Raw genomic sequence first — 16511 nt, forward strand, 5'->3', positions numbered from 1 at the left:
GGAAGATCGGTCAGAGCCCCGGGCGGTAGGGGCCTCGAGCTCCAGTTCCCGGATACTGAGGAGACAGGAGTACTACCAGTATCGTTGGCCATTGCTATAACGTTTGTGTAAAGGATTGTTCACACTCGACAATCGTCCCGATTCCCACCATGTATTTATTCCCTGAGCACAATACACATACGCCACCACCATAATAGTCCCGCCTCTCAGCACGAGCCGGGCCGTCGGAAATGACGCGCGCCCGTTTTTGCATCGCGTTGAACGCAGGTGGTGGCCGAGGTTGGAAGATTGCGCAGGCGCAGCCGCGCGGGAGCGTTGCGCTTCGGGATATTGGAAGAGACCGGCGTTGGTCCTCCTGTGGAGAAGCGTTAGTGACAGCAGGAGGAGGATGTTGGAGGAAGCGGCATTTCAACGTGTGTTCGGAACTAGGCGCTAACTTTAGCTGGCCGTTGGTGGCCTGGCGGTTCCCGATGACAAGCCGCGCTCCTGTGATCTCAGGCAGAGGTGCGTCTCTTGAGGAGTTTTCTTGGGCCTTGTTCACACTATTCCTTAACCCCAGGGAGACCTGGTTTGACCCAGTGACCGGTTAAGGGATGACGCATACCTCTGTACTTCGTTTATTTTTGTTAACTTACAATATACCTGAAACAACTTAACAACTGGTTAAATTGATCCCTCGTGTCAGCTCATTTTGTGGGACCTGACTTTATTATATTTCGACATGTAAATTGTTTATGACAGATGCATAGGATTGGCCGCAGTTCTGCGAGACCGATGCATTCGTCTTGCAGTCAGACCCAGCCGCAGTTAAGTGGCTTTCTTCCAGTATCAAAATACAATATGATCTTTAAATGCTGATTTCAACTTCCTTGGCTCAAGTAAACACAAAGTATACTTCAGATGCTGTGCTCAAGTCTGGTTCTGTAGGAGAAGCTAGGACCTGCTTACATTTGCTTTCCGGAAGCATCTACCTGTTGCTTTATGCCTTGAATCTTTATTGTTGCTAATTGTTTTCCAAATACTACGCATGGAAAACCTACTATGCTAGCAAATTAAAACATAAGTTTGATTTGTTTTGGCTATTTAAAAGTAATAAAGAACCAAATATCGGAAGAAGAAAATACATGTGGCTCGTAGAAACCAATGTCCAATGCCGTTATCAGATGATACTTTCTCGGTGTTTTAGGAGTCATTCCGAGGAAGCTGCTGTTATTCTTTACTGAGCGAGGACATGGGAATATTGTATTAACAAGGGGCAGAATATAGTTGCTTGGTATTTCAACTATCTAAATGTGCAAACATTGGCTGGCTCTGGCTTTGGTGTTAGCACAAGATCGAATATGCCTCTAATTCAAACATGCCAGTATCATCACCACCATTGTTAAAAGCAGGCTGCTTGATTTATTATTGTTTTGTCAAATTACTTTTAAATAGAAACCTATTTCTCGATTAGCTCTTTTATTGATGGTAGAGTCTTAAATTGAATTATACTACCTTCTCAGAACATTTGTGTTTTAAAGTCTTTTTAAAAAGTTCCATTATATCACATCAAATCAGAGCAAGTTGTCACACTATGGTATATTTACTGAAGTGTTACTATTCATGTAAGATCTTGAATGCAGACAGGCAATCTGGCTGGATTTGGGTGCGGTGTTAGACACTTGCTCAACTCATTTGATCTCCATAAAAAGACTTGATTGAGAGCACAACATTTTGTGGCAGTTTGTTTCAGGACCAGGACCAGGCCCAGGGCCTGGGAGTTCACATCTTAGTCCATTAGCAGCACAGTCATGTTTGCCAACTGCCATGGATAAGACTTATTAGTCTTATAATTGAATTTAGCATGTTTTGTTCTTCTGAGAAGTTGTTCAACAGTTGAATTCAAATTGATCAAACATATATCAAATGTTAGGTTCTGACAGTACAGGGGTACTTGCTGATAGGCATGAACTGAATAATCCAAATTGCCTTTCTCTGTCGGGTATTACTCCATAAACACCTACCATTCCGCTTTGATGCATCAGTGAATAGGAACTTTTGCAGAATTGTACAGTGTGTCCACAAGGACTAAGATAAGCACTAACTTCACTATTTCACAATCTGTTGTTCCCTATTGTCAGTGAGTTATAATTAATTTATATTATTGTTTAAATGCAAAGCCTTACTAGGGCAATGGTAGAATGACAGTGTAATAATATGCAATACCTAATGTCTTGATTACATCAGCTCAACATGGTTTCCTAACCAGAAAGGTACTTACTATCTGGGTAAAAGTCCAAGTCAAAGACATCCCATGAGTTGAGCAGCTGTACAAACAGTACTTTTGAGTTGGAAGTCATACCCTTGAAATGATTTTTGACTCACAAGAAAATGCTCTGTTTTAATAAATAATTGTTCAAAGTATATCTATCCATCTATATAAAACATCAAGAACAATTGTTAATCTACAGTCACAGGAGTAAACTACAGGTTAAGTACACCTTATCTGAAATGCTTGGGGCTGGAAGTGTTTTGGATTTTAGATTTTCTTGGACTTTGTAATATATAATGACATAACTTGTGATCACCATAATTTCTGACTCTGAATTTATGTGCTACTAGTAAGCAGTGTTTGTCTTACACTTGTTCGTCACACATGCGAGTTGATTGATGTACTGTTGGATTTTTATCAGTGATGATCTTGGCAAACTCATCAATGAATTTCTCTGCTGCTTTGTGAATAGCAGATGCTTTATTACCACAAATCTTTAAAAAATTACTGCTGTCTCTTTTCTTGAATTTCTGCAACCAGCCTGCTGAATATCCAGTTACTATCAATTTTCAGTTCATCGTGGTAGATCTTTGCTTGTTTCCTGATCAGCATACAGTTAAACATCATATGTTCACTCTGCTGACAAATCGACTCCTTCAATACACAATGGAGATCTTCATTTATTTGCTTTATGCAGTGGTTTTCTATTTTTCTTTAAGTTCTGTTCATTACATTTGTGGGTCTCAGAACTGTCTGTGGCACACAGAGACCTGTGCGTCCCCTGGGAACCTTCTTAGTGCCTTGTGCAATTTTCCATTTGTGATGTCATGTCTGTGCTCAAAAAAAAATTTCAAATTTTGGAGCGTTTCTTATTTTGGAATCTGATAAGAAGTACTCAACCCATACATGAAAAATAATGTAGGGTTACTTCAGAAGCAATGTTTAATGGGCAATTTTCAACAATTATTTAGACCTCTTGCCAACTGAAACCACTTGAACAATGGCGTGCTAAGATAAAGACTAGAAAAGTATTCAACTGGAATTCATATTATTTTCAAATGGATGAATTCAGATAAAATTGGAACTTGCGATATATTTAATGTAGTGATGGATGCTTCACTTTTATTTTTGTATTCATAGCAATAGAAGATTTACAGAATGTTGGAGTCTTACGTGACTCCGATCTTGATGAGCTATGTGAATCGTTACATCAAGAATCTGAAACCATCTGATCTTCAACTGTCATTATGGGGAGGTGATGTGGTGCTGAGTAAACTGGAATTGAAACTTGATGTGCTGGAACAGGTATGGACTTGGTTTCAATTTTAATTTGAATGATGATCACTGCTGTTTGAAGTAAATAAGTTTTAAGTTAACATGTTTTAGATATTATCTAAGTTAATAAGCACAAAAGATTTCAGATTGAACATAAGACTATAAGACATAGGAGCAGAATTAGGCGATTTGGCCCAATGAGTCTGCTCTGCCATTCAATCATGGCTGATCCTTTTCCCCCCTCCTCAGCCTCATACCCCAGCTTTCTTCCCGTAACCTGCTGTGTCCAATCAAGAAGCTATCAAGCTCTGCCTTAAATACACCCAACGTCCTGGCCTCCACAACTGCCTGTGGTAATAAATTCCACAAGTTCACCCCCCGCTGGCGAAAGAAATTGCTGTGCATTTCTGTTTTAAATGGACACCTCTCTATCCTGAGGCTATGCCCTCTTGTCCTAGGCTCCCCCACCATGGGAAATATATTTTCCACACCTATTATGTTACAGCCTTTCAACATTCAGAAAGTTTCAATGAGATCCCCCCCTCATCCTTCTAAGCACCAGCAAGTACAGACCGAAAACTATCAAATGTTCCTCATATGATAACCTTTTCATTCCTGGAATCATCCTTATGAACCTCCTCTGAGCCCTCTCCAATGCCAGCACATATTTTCTTAGATGAGGAGCCCAAAGCTGTTCACAATACTCAAGGCACTGGCCTCACCAATGCCTTATAAAGCCTCAGCATCACATCCCTGCCTTTGTATTCTAGACCTTTTGAAACTGTTTCAGATTTCAAACTTTTTTGGAATACTTACATTTATATAAAAAGAAACTAAAACTTTTCTGCTAAATTAGTGAACGTACCTTCACAGATACTATGTAGGCAAGGTATGTCCTGCTTCTTTACACCTTGCCACATAATAATATATACCTAATAATTTTTGTTTGAAATTTGAAGCCCTTTATTTCAATAGTTGATCATCGTATTGTATGTTGTTTTACAGTGAACAAAACATTTAATGTCAAATGTATTGTTTTACAGGAGTTGAAATTACCATTCACCTTTTTGAGTGGACAAATTCATGAGTTAAGGATTCATGTGCCATGGACAAAGTTGGGTTCCGAGCCTGTTGTTATCACCATAAATACTATGGAATGTATTCTCAAGCTAAAAGATGATGCACATGTAAGTTAGCATTGGATATTTATATTCATTATTATCCAAATGTGAATTATTTCCTTTAACTTTTGAATTCTTAAATCATCCTTTTACTGAAAGCTACTTTTTAAAGCACGGATGGATAAGAGGAACAATAAGAAACAATAATATTTATTGAAATGGCCAACACCCAAGGAATATAGTCAAGTTGCTAGGCACAAATATTATAATTAAAAACTAATATTTTTTGATTTTATGTTGATGCGTTTTTATGAATGAGGACTGTTTGAATATTGTTGAAATATGTGTAAAGTAGGTCAACATTGCAACAAAGTTAAGAAAAATATTTTGTTTGGAATGGAATTGAAAGCATACAGAATGTATCTGCAGTTGGTCCCTTATTTATCATCACAAGTTATTCCTGTGCTTATAGAATCATCATATGAGGGAATCAGTCAATATAATAATGAGATTAAACTGATATTCTGGAATTTTTGTTGTCTGGAAGATTTAATTGGAGATTAAATATGGAATAACTACTGAATAACGTGGACAGTCTTTGTTTCTTTAAGTATCAATATTTAAAACCTAGGAAGAGTAGGAGTTAGAACAACGGGGGTGGTGGGGGTGGGGGGGGGGGGGGAAGGCTTAATTCCTTCCTGTACAAGATTAATTAAAATGTGCCTTTGAAAAAGTTACCAAACTTAAATAGTTTTATAACAATTGTGTGGCGGGGTGGAGATATGTCTTTACCAGATGTTCCTTCCCACTGCTAGCTTGCAGGTCACCTTTGGGCAAGATGTAGCACCTGATTAGCTCCCCGATCAGGGTCACATAAAGCCATGGGAGCAGGTGGTGGATTGTCATATGAGCAACTGGTGCATATTGCAAGTCTTGGTTATGTGACCACTGATGCCAGGCAGACAATTTCTGAGGAGTATTGATTGTGCCTGGGGTCACCAGTTTTGTAAAGACACTGCCCAGAAGAAGGCTATGGCAAACCACTTCTGTTGAAAAATTTGCAAAAAAACAATGTCATGGATGGAAGACCGTGATGGCCCATGTCATACGACATAGCACATAACGATGATAACTAATAACTTCATACTGTGAGTGATCACTCATCAGTTTTGAAGAAAAGAAATGAATGCACATTGATGCTTGTATGTCAGAATTATGTGAGATGGTGTCACAACAACTGGGGTTGCAGGCACCATGAAGGGTAAAAGATTTTGGGAGAGCTAGTTGTAGGTAGTAATAAGAATTGAAAATGCTATAAATAAATACTCTTCAGCTCAGGAACATTCCACATTCCAGAGACCTAGGGGTTAGAGTTTGTAAATTGTGGGCATGCTATTTTGGTGTCAGAAACTTATGGACTGCCCCCAGTACATAACACTGTACATTTCAATGTACATGTGATAAATAAAGTTAATCTTTATGAGGAGAGGATATGCTAAAACAGGTGAGATCAGCAACTGGAGTGAGGATGATTCCTGCCAAAAATTCCTAAATGTTTTACTTCCTATGTGAAGGGTAATGATACAGGGTAGGATCATGAAATGGATTAAAATGTTCAAGTGAGGGCATAAATGAGTAGTTAGCAGTAGATTTGAGAATAATGATTATTTAACAGATCCTATGCTTGCTGTATTTTGTTGTTAACGTGTCTTTCTGTTAACCTTTCTCCCTTTAAGCTATCGTCCTTCTGTAAACCATTTTTTTTAGGTCGACCTCTTAGCCATCAGCTCTATTCTCTGCTTTCATGACTTGGTATCAGATTTTGTTTCATAATGCTGCTGTGAAGCATCTTGAGTTGTTCTATTATGTTAAAAGTTCTATATGGGTTCAAGTTATTATGGAGTTGCTCATTTTTATCTAGCAGGGAACAGATGAAGTATTGGATTAATCTGTCATCTGAAAGATAGCTTAAAATAAAATTGAATGTTTATGTAACACTGATAAAGCCAAACTGGAGTATTGTATACAATTTTGCTTACAGTATTTCAGAAAAAAAATTAAAGGTCTAGCAGGGTTGCATGAAAGACTTGCTGGAAGGGTTTCATAGAAACATAGAAACACAGAAAATAGGTGCAGGAGTAGGCCATTCGGCCCTTCGAGCCTGCACCGCCATCCAGTATGATCATGGCTGATCATCCAACTCAGAACCCTGTACCTGCTTTCTCTCCGTACCCCCTGATCCCTTTAGCCACAAGGGCCATATCTAACTTCCTCTTAAATATAGCCAATGAACCGGCCTCAACTGTTTCCTGTGGCAGAGAATTCCACAGATTCACCACTTTCTGTTTGAAGAAGTTTTTCCTCATCTCGGTCCTAAAAGTCTTCCCCTTTATCCTTAAACTGTGACTCCTCGTTCTGGACTTCCCCAACATCGGAAACAATCTTCCTGCATCTAGCCTGTCCAATCCCTTTAGAATTTTATACATTTCAATAAGATCCCCCCTCAATCTTCTAAATTCCAGTGAGTATAAGCCTAGTCGATCCAGTTTTTCTTCATATGAAAGTCCTGCCATCCCAGGAATCAATCTGGTGAACCTTCTCTGTACTCCCTCTATGGCAGGAATGTCTTTCCTCAGATTAGGGGACCAAAACTGCACACAATATTCTAGGTGCGGTCTCACCAAGGCCTTGTACAACTGCAATAGAACCTCCCTGCTCCTGTACTGAAATCCTTTTGCTATGAATTCCAACATACCATTTGCCTTTTTCACTGCCTGCTGTACCTGCATGCCCACCTTCAATGACTGGTGTACAATGACACCAAGGTCTCGTTGCATCTCCCCTTTTCCTAATCGGCCACCGTTCAGATAATAATCTGTTTTCCTGTTCTTGCAACCAAAGTGGATAACCTCACATTTATCCACATTAAATTGCATCTGCCATGAATTTGCCCACTCACCTAACCTATCCAAGTCACCCTGCATCCTCTTAGCATCCTCCTCACAGCTAACACCGCCGCCCAGCTTCGTGTCATCCGCAAACTTGGAGATGCTGCATTTAATTCCCTCGTCTAAATCATTAATATATATTGTAAACAACTGGGGTCCCAGCACTGAGCCTTGTGGTACCCCACTACCTGCCATTCTGAAAAGGTCCAGTTTACTCCCACTCTTTGCTTCCTGTCTGCCAACCAATTCTCTATCCACATCAATACCATACCCGCAATACCGTGTGCTTTAAGTTTGCATACTAATCTCCTGTGTGGGACCTTGTCAAAAGCCTTTTGAAAATCTAAATATACCACATCCACTGGCTCTCCCCTATCCACTCTACTAGTTATATCTTCAAAAAATTCTGTAAGATTCGTCAGACATGGTTTTCCTTTCCCAAATCCATGCTGACTTTGTACGATGATTTCACCTCTTTCCAAATGTGCTGTTATCACATCTTTGATAACCGACTCTAGCATTTTCCCCACCACCGATGTCAGACTAACCGGTCTATAATTCCCCGGTTTCTCTCTCGCTCCTTTTTTAAAAAGTGGGGTTACATTAGCCACCCTCCAATCCTCAGGAACTAATCCAGAATCTAAGGAGTTTTGAAAAATTATCACTAATGCATCCACTATTTCTTGGGCTACTTCCTTAAGCACTCTGGGATGCAGACCATCTGGCCCTGGGGATTTATCTGCCTTTAATCCCTTCAATTTACTTAACACCACTTCCCTAATAACATGTATTTCCCTCAGTTCCTCCATCTCACTAGACCCTCGATCCCTTACTATTTCCAGAAGATTATTTATGTCCTCCTTAGTGAAGACAGAACCAAAGTAGTTATTCAATTGGTCTGCCATGTCTTTGTTCCCTATGATCAATTCACCTGTTTCTGACTGTAAAGGACCTACATTTGTCTTGACCAATCTTTTTCTTTTCACGTATCTATAAAAGCTTTTACAGTCAGTTTTTATGTTCCCTGCCAGCTTTCTCTCATAATCTTTTTTCCCTTTCCTAATTAAGCCCTTTGTCCTCCTCTGCTGGTCTCTAAATTTCTCCCAGTCCTCAGGTGTGCCGCTTTTTTTTGCTAATTTATATGTTTCCTCTTTGGACTTGATACTATCCCTAATTTCCCTTGTCAGCCACGGGTGCACTACCTTCCCTGGTTTATTCTTTTGCCAAACTGGGATGAACAATTGTTGTAGTTCATCCATGCGATCTTTAAATGCTTGCCATTGCATATCCACCGTCAACCCTTTAAGTATCGTTTGCCAGTCTATCTTAGCTAATTCACGTCTCATACCTTCAAAGTTACCCTTCTTTAAGTTCGGAACCTTTGTTTCTGAATTAACTATGTAACTCTCCATCTTAATGAAGAGTTCAGCCATATTATGGTCACTCTTACCCAAGGGACCTTGCACAACAAGATTACTAACTAACCCTTCCTCATTGCTCAATACCCAATCTAGAATGGCCTGCTCTCTAGTTGGCTCCTTGACATGTTGGTTCAGAAAACCATCCCGCATACATTCCAAGAAATCCTCTTCCTCAGCACCCTTACCAATTTGGTTCACCCAATCTATATGTAGATTGAAGTCACCCATTATAACTACTTTATTGCACGCATTTCTAATTTCCTGTTTAATGCCATCCCCAACCTCATTACTACTGTTAGGTGGCCTGTACACAACTCCCACCAGTGTTTTCTGCCCCTTAGTGTTATGCAGCTCTACCCATATTGATTCCACATCCTCCAGGCTAATGTCCTTCCTTTCTATTGCGTTAATCTCCTCTCTAATCAGCAATGCTACCCCACCTCCTTTTTTTTCCTGTCTATCCCTCCTGAATATTGAATATCCCTGGATGTTGAGCTCCCATCCTTGGTCACCCTGGAGCCATGTCTCTGTGATCCCAACGATATGATATTCATTCATAACTATTTGCACATTCAATTCATCCACCTTGTTACAAATGCTTTTCGCATTGACACACAAAGCCTCCAGGCTTGTTTTTACAACACTCTTAGTCCTTATACAATTATGTAGAAAAGTGGCTCTTTTTGCCCTGGATTTGCCTGCCTGCCACTTTTACTTTTCACCTTACTACTTTTTGCTTCTACCCTCATTTTACACCCCTCTGTCTCTTTGCACTTGTTCCCATCCCCCTGCCACATTACTTTAAAGCCTTCTGAATAGCAGTAGCAAACGCTCCCCCTAGGACATTGGTTCCAGTCCAACCCAGGTGCAGACCGTCCTGTTTATACTGTTTCAAGAATATAGCTCCTCCCCTGATTACAATAGGTCTCCGTTCTTGAGAACTGTTTGTAACTTGAACAGTTTGCAAGTCAAAAATATGCCAGGGTGACAATATATTTAAATAAAAATATAGGCCAACCGAGGACAATGTGCAGTTAAACCAGGGCAATAAACCTAATTCAAATTTCTCTGCAAGATGCACTGATTTTGCCGCAGACAGGATTCCCACATGGTAGAAGATACTTGCAATGCTGCTGAAGCTGGTAATTTCATCTTGCAAGGTTTCCCAATGCTTGTTTGTAAGGTGGGCATTGATAACCTTACATTGATCCAAGCTGTAATCCATTTTTCATTTTTCAGCCCATCTCCCTAACTGATCAAGATCTCTTTTCATTTCATTATTACCTGCTTCATTATCAATAAGACCACTAAATTAGCATCACCAGCAAATTTGCGAAGCATGCTATATACATTACATTCATATCCAAATAATTTATATAAATAATGAATAGCAGGAGTCCCACACTGACCCTTGGGGCACTTCAACAGCCACGGGCCTTCAGTTGGAGAATCAGTCTTCAACCATCACTTGATACTTATCATTGAGCCAATTCTGAATTCACCTTGTTAGCTCTCCCTGAATCCCATGTGACCTAACCTTCCCGGTCAGCCTGCCATGTGGAATTTTGTCAAAGGACTTTCTAAAAGTTTATATAGACAACAACCACTGCCCTATCTATACCTAACCACTCAGCTTCCTCTTTCAAAAACTCCAAAGGATTCGTCAGACATGACCTCCTCCACACAAAGCCATTCTGACTATTCCTATTACAGCAAATGAGAAAATCTGCAGTTGCTGGAAATCTGAGCAACACACCCAAAATGCTGGAGGAACTCAGCAGGCCAGGCAGCATCCATGGAAAAAAATACCGTTGATGTTTTGGGCAGTAAACCTTCGGAGGTCCTGTATATTTGTTGATATACAATGTTGGAAAATGCCATGCACTTTGATACTAGAAATAAATGTGCAGATTATTTTCTGAACAGGGAGAAAATCCAAAAATCTGGGATGATAAGGGTCTTAGGAGTCCTGGTGTAGAACACCCTGAAACTTAACTTGCAGGTTGAGTCAGTGGTGAGGAAGGCAAATGAAATGTTAGCATTTCAAGAGGTCTAGAATACAAGAGCAGGGATGTAATGCTGAGGCTTTATAAGGCGCTGGTGAGGCCTCACCTTGAGTATTGTGAGCTGTTTTGGATTCCTCATCTAAGAAGAGATGTGTTGTCATTGGAGAGGGATCAGAGGAGGTTCACAAAGATGATTCCAGGAGTGAAAAGGTTATCATATGAGGAATGTTGATAGAGGAGCGTTCACTTAAGATAGAGATGTGGAGAAATTTCTTCAGCTAGAGGGTGGTAAATCTGTGGAATTTATTACAACAGGCAGCTGTGGAGGCCAGGTGTTACCCATAGCCCTCTATTTTTCTAAGCTCCACGTACCTATCCAGGAGTCCTATCGTATCTGCCTTCACCACCGTTGCTGGCAGTCCATTCCACACACTCACCACTCTCTGCATTTAAAAAAAAAAGCTTACCCCGGACATCTCCTCTGTACCTACTCCCCAGCACCTTAAACCTGTGTCCTCTTGTGGCAACCATTTCAACCCTGGGAAAAAGCCTCTGACTATCCACACGATCAATGCCTCTCATAATCTTATACACCTCTATCAGGTCACCTCTCATCCTCCGCTGCTCCAAGGAAAAAAGGCTGAGTTCACTCAACCTATTCCCATAAAACATGCTCCCCAATCCAGGCAACATCCTTGTAAATTGTCTCTGCACCCTTTCTATAGTTTCCACATCCTTCCTGTAGTGAGGTGACCAGAACTGAGCACAGTACTGCAAGTGGGCTCTGACCAGGGTCCTATATAGCTGCAACATTACCTCTTGGCTCCTAAACTCAGTACTGGTTAAAAGTGACATGAGTTTCAATAGATTAAAGGACAAGCCAGAAAAAAATATGATTACTTCAAGCAACACACAGAAAGTGCTGAAGGAACTCAGCAGCCCAGGCAGCATCTATGGAAAAAAGTACAGTTGACTTTTCGAGCTGAAATCCTTCGGCAGGACTGGAGAAAAAAAGCTGAGGAGTAGACTCAAAAGGTATGGGGAGGGGAAAGAGAATAACCAGGTGCTAGGTGAAACCTGGAGGGGGAGGGATGAAAAGCTGGGAAGTTGATTGGTGAAAGAGACATATGACATTGGAAGAAAGGAAAAAGGAGAACACCAGTGGGAGACAATTGGTAGGCAAAGAGATAACATGAGAGAGGAAACAGGGATGGGAAGTGGGGGGGGGGGGGGAAGCATTACTGGAAGTTTAAGAAATTGATGAAATCGATGTTCATGCCATCAGGTTGGAGGTTACCCAAACAGAATATAAGGTGGTGTTCCTCCAACCTAATTGTGGCCTTATCATGACAGTGGAGGAGGCCATGGATGGATAATTCGGAATTAAAATGGGTGGCCACTGGGAGATCCTGCTTCTTCTGGTGGATGGAGCATAGATGCTCGGCGAAGCAGTCTCCAAATCTGCGTCGTGTCTCACCGATATACAAGAGGCGCCTATATATATCTTGATCACTTGAACAACTTGTATGTTAGCCTTTGGTTACTTCTGTTGAAGTACACATAGGTCTCTGAATGTCAACACCACCCAATCTTCCACCATTCAAGAAATAGTCTGCTCTTCACTGATGTGTACCAAAGGATCAGCACAGTGATGGAATTAGTGAAGCTGATACCTTACAGTTGCAATGACCCTGGCTCAGTCCTGATGTCTGGTGTTGTCTCTGTAGAGTTTACATGTTCTTCTGTGTGTTTTGAATGTGTGTTTCTTCTGACTGGTCTTTTTTCCCTGCATCACAAAGACTTGGTTGGTCAATTGGCCACTGTAAGTGTTTCAAGTGTGTTTTAGTAAATGGTGAAATCTAGTGGGCATTGATAGAAATGTAAGGAAAAATGTGAGGAGAATATCCAGCTGGAAAGACACAAACATATTTTCACATGCACATGCTTGTTATGGAAAGAAAAGGAATAGACAGTCAGGATGGACTGGTCTTGAATTTTTTTGTAGAGTTAATGTAAGAGAGGACAATGTATGTAATTTATCTGTTTTTTCCATTGGCCTTTGGTAGAAACCTTATAATTAACTAATGAATAAAATCAGAGGACAAAACACAGAATGAATTCCAAACTGGCAATTCTTTGCCAGTATGAGTGTGTGTCTTTAATGTATTATTATCATAAAGATAGTGAGTAGTGGTGTTCCATCAGAACTGGCAGCACAACAGTGTTGTTACCTTGTAGCTCCAATAACATGGGTTCAATTCTGACCTCTGTGGAGTTGGCATGTTTCCCTCGTGATTGTATGCATTTCTTCTAGGGTTCCAGTTTTCTCCTACATCTCAACAATGTGCAGGTTGGTAGGTTAATGTAGTGTGTAGCTGAGTGACAAAATTTGTGTGGAGGTGATGGGAATTTAGAGTCGTACAGTTATACAGCAAAGAAACGGGCATTCAACCCAACTTGTTCATTCTGGCCAAGATGCCCATCTAAATTAATTCTATTTGTCTGTGTTTAGTTAACATTCCTCAAATCCTTTCATTTCTATGTACCTGTGTAAATTTCTTTAAAGTGTTGTCCGTATTCTTGTCTTTACCGCTTCCTCTGGCAGCTTATTCTGTCTACCCACCACCCTCTGTATTGAAAACTTGCCCTTCAGATCTCCTTTAAATCTTTGTCCACTGACCTTAAATCTGTGCCCTCTAGTTTTAGATTCCCTTTTCTTTTACCTTATCTTAAGATTACACATCAATCTTTGTGGGGAGAATAAAATAGATTAGTGTAGTATTAGTGTAAATTGGGTGCTTAATTGTTGGTATGGACACATTGAGCTGAAGGAACCATTTCTGTGCTGTGTCTCCTTATTACTTAATGATAATTTTGTATTAAGGATTTAGACTCTGAAATGGAGATCAAATTTCTTAGTTGGGAAGTAGTATCAAATTCACAGGGAGAAGTGGTGAGTCTTGAAGAGAACTGTGATATTTTATGACAGCATTAATAAACTTGTGCAGTGGGTAATGAATTTGCAGATGAAGTTCAGCACAGATAAATATGAGGTTTTATATTTCAATGGGGAATATTGGGAGGTGACTGAATACTTGGAAGTGGCAAATTCATGTTAGTTCAAAATGTTGGAGTACGAATACACCTATCATAAAATTATGTACTATGTGTTTAAGTGGTGTATTTCTACCCTAGGGAGGCTGTAAAGGCTCAGTTACTTCATATATTCGAGATTGAGAGTTTTATTTTAGAAATTAATTGACTTAAGGGATATAGTGCTAGTATATAGCCAAGATCCCATGGAACAATGGAACATGTACAATGGGCTGAATAGCCAACTCCTGCTTCTATGGCATACAACTCATTTTTTGTGTTCTTGTGTTCATATTTATTTAATTATTGAAATACAGTATGGAATAGGCCCTTCCAGCCCTTTGAGCCATGCACCTAGCAATTCTACAGTTTAATTCTAGCCTAATCATGGGTCAACTTACAATGATCAATTAACCTTTGGACTGTGGGAGGAAACTGGAGCACCAGGAGGAAACCCATATGGTTATGGGGAGAACATACAAACTCCTAACAAGCTGTGGCAGGAATTGAACCTGTGTCACTGGTACAGTAGTGTTGTGCTAACTACTATGCTACCATGCTGCCCCAAATGTTAGTAAGTCATAAAGGAAGCAAATCCGACACTCAGAGTTTTTTTTCAAAGTGATACAGTTGAAACTTACAAAGGTTATGCCAAGTATGTATTGAATCTTGGTCAGGCCACACACTTGTACTTCATGCATTTCTGGTCACTATACTGTTAAGTAAATATATAAAGGCCCTGATAAGAGTGTAGAGATGATTTACAAGAATGACACAATAAATATGAGGATATACATTATTAGGTAGAAAATTGAACAGATTAGGCAGGGCAATGACCTAATGGTCTTCAAAAAGATGAAAGATTTTCATAGAAATGCACAACTAGGGGCCACCAGTATTAGAAAGTCATCAAGAAATCAAATGTCAATTCTGTAGAAAATTATCTTTTCCCAAAGATCACAAGCATGTAGAGCAGTTGAAGTCAATAATATAAATGTATTTATGAAGAAGCTGGGCAAGCACATAGGAAGAAAGAAGGAATGTTTATGCTAATAGATTTTGATGAAGAATCCCATAGAGAGGCTCATGCGGAATGTAAGTGACAGCCCAGACTTGTATATACAGTGGATTCTTGTTAATTGAAACACATCAGGACCAGTATATTTTGGCCCAGTTAAGTGGCTGCTCCAATTTAATGAAGTTTCATGGAAATAGTTATAAAGATATATATAAAAAAAGACAAACTGCCATTTAACTCAGGTGTAAGTTATGTGTTTAAATGAAAAACAGAGCTTTAGAACACTGTCAATACTACTACAGTATTATAAAGCTATGTATTAGTTCCTAATAGTAATTAATCCAGTGTATGCTGCCATATTCTTTTGATTGATTGTAAATTAACAAAATCAGTGCAGACACCCAGTATAAATAATGGACTGCCTTCAGACACCATTGTATCCTCTAAATATTCATTTTCATTGTAACATTCAAGATGATTGTTGATACCGTCAAATTCTTCATAATTCCTCTCTTGTTGAAGTAGAGAAATCATTTCATTTTCACTCCTGGCTGTTTCTGGCAACTCCAAGCTTGAATGCTTGAAAACACAGTGAGCACAACAGTTCTGAATTGGTCTTACTGCTTCTTTCTCACCAACCACCAGTGATTAAAAACCACTACTTTTTGAACAGAAACGCAACTGACACTATTTAACTGTTTGCTTTAAGCATGGTTTAATTCTAAAGGCCACACATGTGCATGTGACCCCACTCAACCCCATACACCTGCTTTCTCAGCATATCCTTTGATGTCCTGACTGATCAGGAAGCTATCAACTTCCGCCTTAAATATACCTACGGACTTGGCCTCCACTGCAGTCTGTGGCAGAGCATTCCACAGATTCTTCACTCTCTGGCTAAAAAACTTCCCCCTTACTTCTGTTCTAAAAGGCTGCCCCTCAATTTGAGTCTGTGCCTTCTAGTTCTGGATACACCACAGGAAACATCCTCTCCAAATCCATCTTATCTAGTCCTTTCAACATTCAGTAGGTTTGAATGAGATCCCCCCCACATTCTTCTAAGTTCCAGTGTGTACAGGCCCAGAGCTTCCACACGCTCCTCATATGTTAACCTCTTCATTCCTGGAATCATCCTTATAAACCTCCTCTGGACTCTCTCCAGTGAAAACACATCCTTTCTGAGAGAAGGGCCCCAAAACCATTGACAATACTCTGTGCAGCCTGACTACTGTCTTACAAAGGCTCTGAATTATCTCATTGCTTTTATATTCTATTCCCCTTGAAATAGATGCCAAAATTGCATTTGCTTTCTTTACCACAGACTCAACCTGCAAATTAACCTTCTGGGAGTCTTGCATGAGGACTCCCAAGTCCCTCT

General features: G+C 40.0%; 1 protein-coding gene across 11 annotated transcripts in view; it reads left to right on the forward strand.

The window, feature by feature from the left end:
- The first annotated feature begins 328 nt into the window (after nucleotides 1–328).
- The window catches only part of LOC140728102 (intermembrane lipid transfer protein VPS13B-like), a 1021046-nt gene continuing 1004863 nt past the window's right edge, over nucleotides 329–16511 (forward strand). For all 11 annotated transcript variants that reach the window (XR_012099001.1, XR_012099002.1, XR_012099004.1 and 8 more), the window contains exons 1-3: nucleotides 329–504; nucleotides 3392–3556; nucleotides 4570–4713. Coding sequence is in view for 8 of the 11 variants with exons in the window: in XM_073046336.1 (XP_072902437.1) it covers nucleotides 3410–3556; nucleotides 4570–4713 (291 nt within the window). In the remaining 3 variants the exon portion in view is untranslated. The remainder of the gene's footprint in view (nucleotides 505–3391; nucleotides 3557–4569; nucleotides 4714–16511) is intronic.

This window comes from Hemitrygon akajei, chromosome 1 (genome assembly GCF_048418815.1).
Source record: "Hemitrygon akajei chromosome 1, sHemAka1.3, whole genome shotgun sequence".
In the NCBI taxonomy this organism is placed as follows: Eukaryota; Metazoa; Chordata; class Chondrichthyes; order Myliobatiformes; family Dasyatidae; genus Hemitrygon; species Hemitrygon akajei.